The 1,283-nt window shown below is 45.1% G+C and overlaps 1 protein-coding gene across 1 annotated transcript in view; it reads right to left on the reverse strand.

The window, feature by feature from the left end:
• Positions 1-1,283, reverse strand: part of COG7 (component of oligomeric golgi complex 7) — an 85,002-nt gene that overhangs the window by 63,893 nt on the left and 19,826 nt on the right. The window contains exons 5-6 of the mRNA XM_007449981.1: positions 1,126-1,208; positions 226-348 (exon numbers count right to left, since the gene is read on the reverse strand). Coding sequence (XP_007450043.1) covers positions 226-348; positions 1,126-1,208 — 206 coding nt within the window. The remainder of the gene's footprint in view (positions 1-225; positions 349-1,125; positions 1,209-1,283) is intronic.

Genomic DNA, 1,283 nt, shown 5'->3' on the forward strand with positions numbered 1-1,283 from the left:
ATTAGATTCTTTTAAGATATAGATAAGAGCGATAAGAAGAGTTAAACAGAGACCTAAAGATTTTCCTGCCCCTTTGGTGACGACAGCAAATGGGGAGGTTCTTCAAGCAGTGCTCTCTCCGGGTGGCCTGGGTGCTCTGCAGTCGAGCAGCCCGCTCCCAAGGCCATCACCCTCTCCCTCGGCACCACGGGCTTTGTTCTCGCTAGAACCCAAAAGAGCTGTTACCTGCATAGCCCACTGGATTTGTGTGTGCAAAGCACCGAGCAAGGCGTCATAGAGTCCAGTGAGCTGCTGGTCCAGGGGTAGGTCAGTCTGGCACAGCTCCTGCCAGGCTGCTAAAAGCTGGACCTGCAGAGGCAGAACAAAGGAGGCCTTACTGGGTCGGCCAAGACATGCTGCCTGCTGCAACTGCCCTGCCCTCCTACCAGGGCAAGCAACTGGCCACTGCCTACTCTCCCAGGCAATCGGGTACCTGTGGACAACCATTCACTTCAAAAGAGGCAGGAAAAAAAAATTTACAGTCACCTGCTCTGATCATCATCCAGAGCTTGAATCTGTTGCCCTCCAAGTGATCCTTTCTCCTTTTTTCTTGCCCCCAAATCATGCCAATGTACTCAGCATGCTACCATTCTTCTGAATAGACCTCAGAGGTGGGCGTGAATATGTGTTTTAGCTTCGTGTCCTAACACTACTGCTTAAAAGACAGATGGGCACTGGACTTGAAGGAATTAACAAGTTAGCCCAGGAAGCTGTCAACATTTTCAGTAACCTAATTTCAACAAACGTAGAAAACATATAAAATTCTTAAGGCTTGCTGAAGGCATAATAAACCTAATCGCCCTTAAAAGACAAAAATAGGAAAAATTAAAACTCTTCAATCTGTAAAGGAAATCTAGTTATAAATATAAGTGAGGCTGAAAACTAATGACTTTTTTTCCAACTTGCAATTAAATGAATCCACAGGCTGGACCAAGAGCACCCCCTACTGGCTAATTGAAAGAAAAAGACCAGAGGGCAGGGAGGCAAATATTTTTACCTTTGAGTAGGAAACTGAGATTCAAAACTGTGATTCTGTGGCCCAGTTCTACAAGCATTCCACAATGGTAATCACTCACAGTTTCTCACCTTGTGACACTTGTAGTAGTATGCAAGAAGTTGGGGCATCCGGTCAATTTCAGTAAAAACCTTCACAAACACTTTGGACTGATCTAAAGAAAAACAATGGAAAACATGTACATACTGTTACCAGGTTTTCTGTTGCAGCCAAGAGAAAGAATTCAGCA

Source organism: Lipotes vexillifer, unplaced genomic scaffold (genome assembly GCF_000442215.2).
Source record: "Lipotes vexillifer unplaced genomic scaffold, Lipotes_vexillifer_v1.1 scaffold811, whole genome shotgun sequence".
In the NCBI taxonomy this organism is placed as follows: Eukaryota; Metazoa; Chordata; class Mammalia; order Artiodactyla; family Lipotidae; genus Lipotes; species Lipotes vexillifer.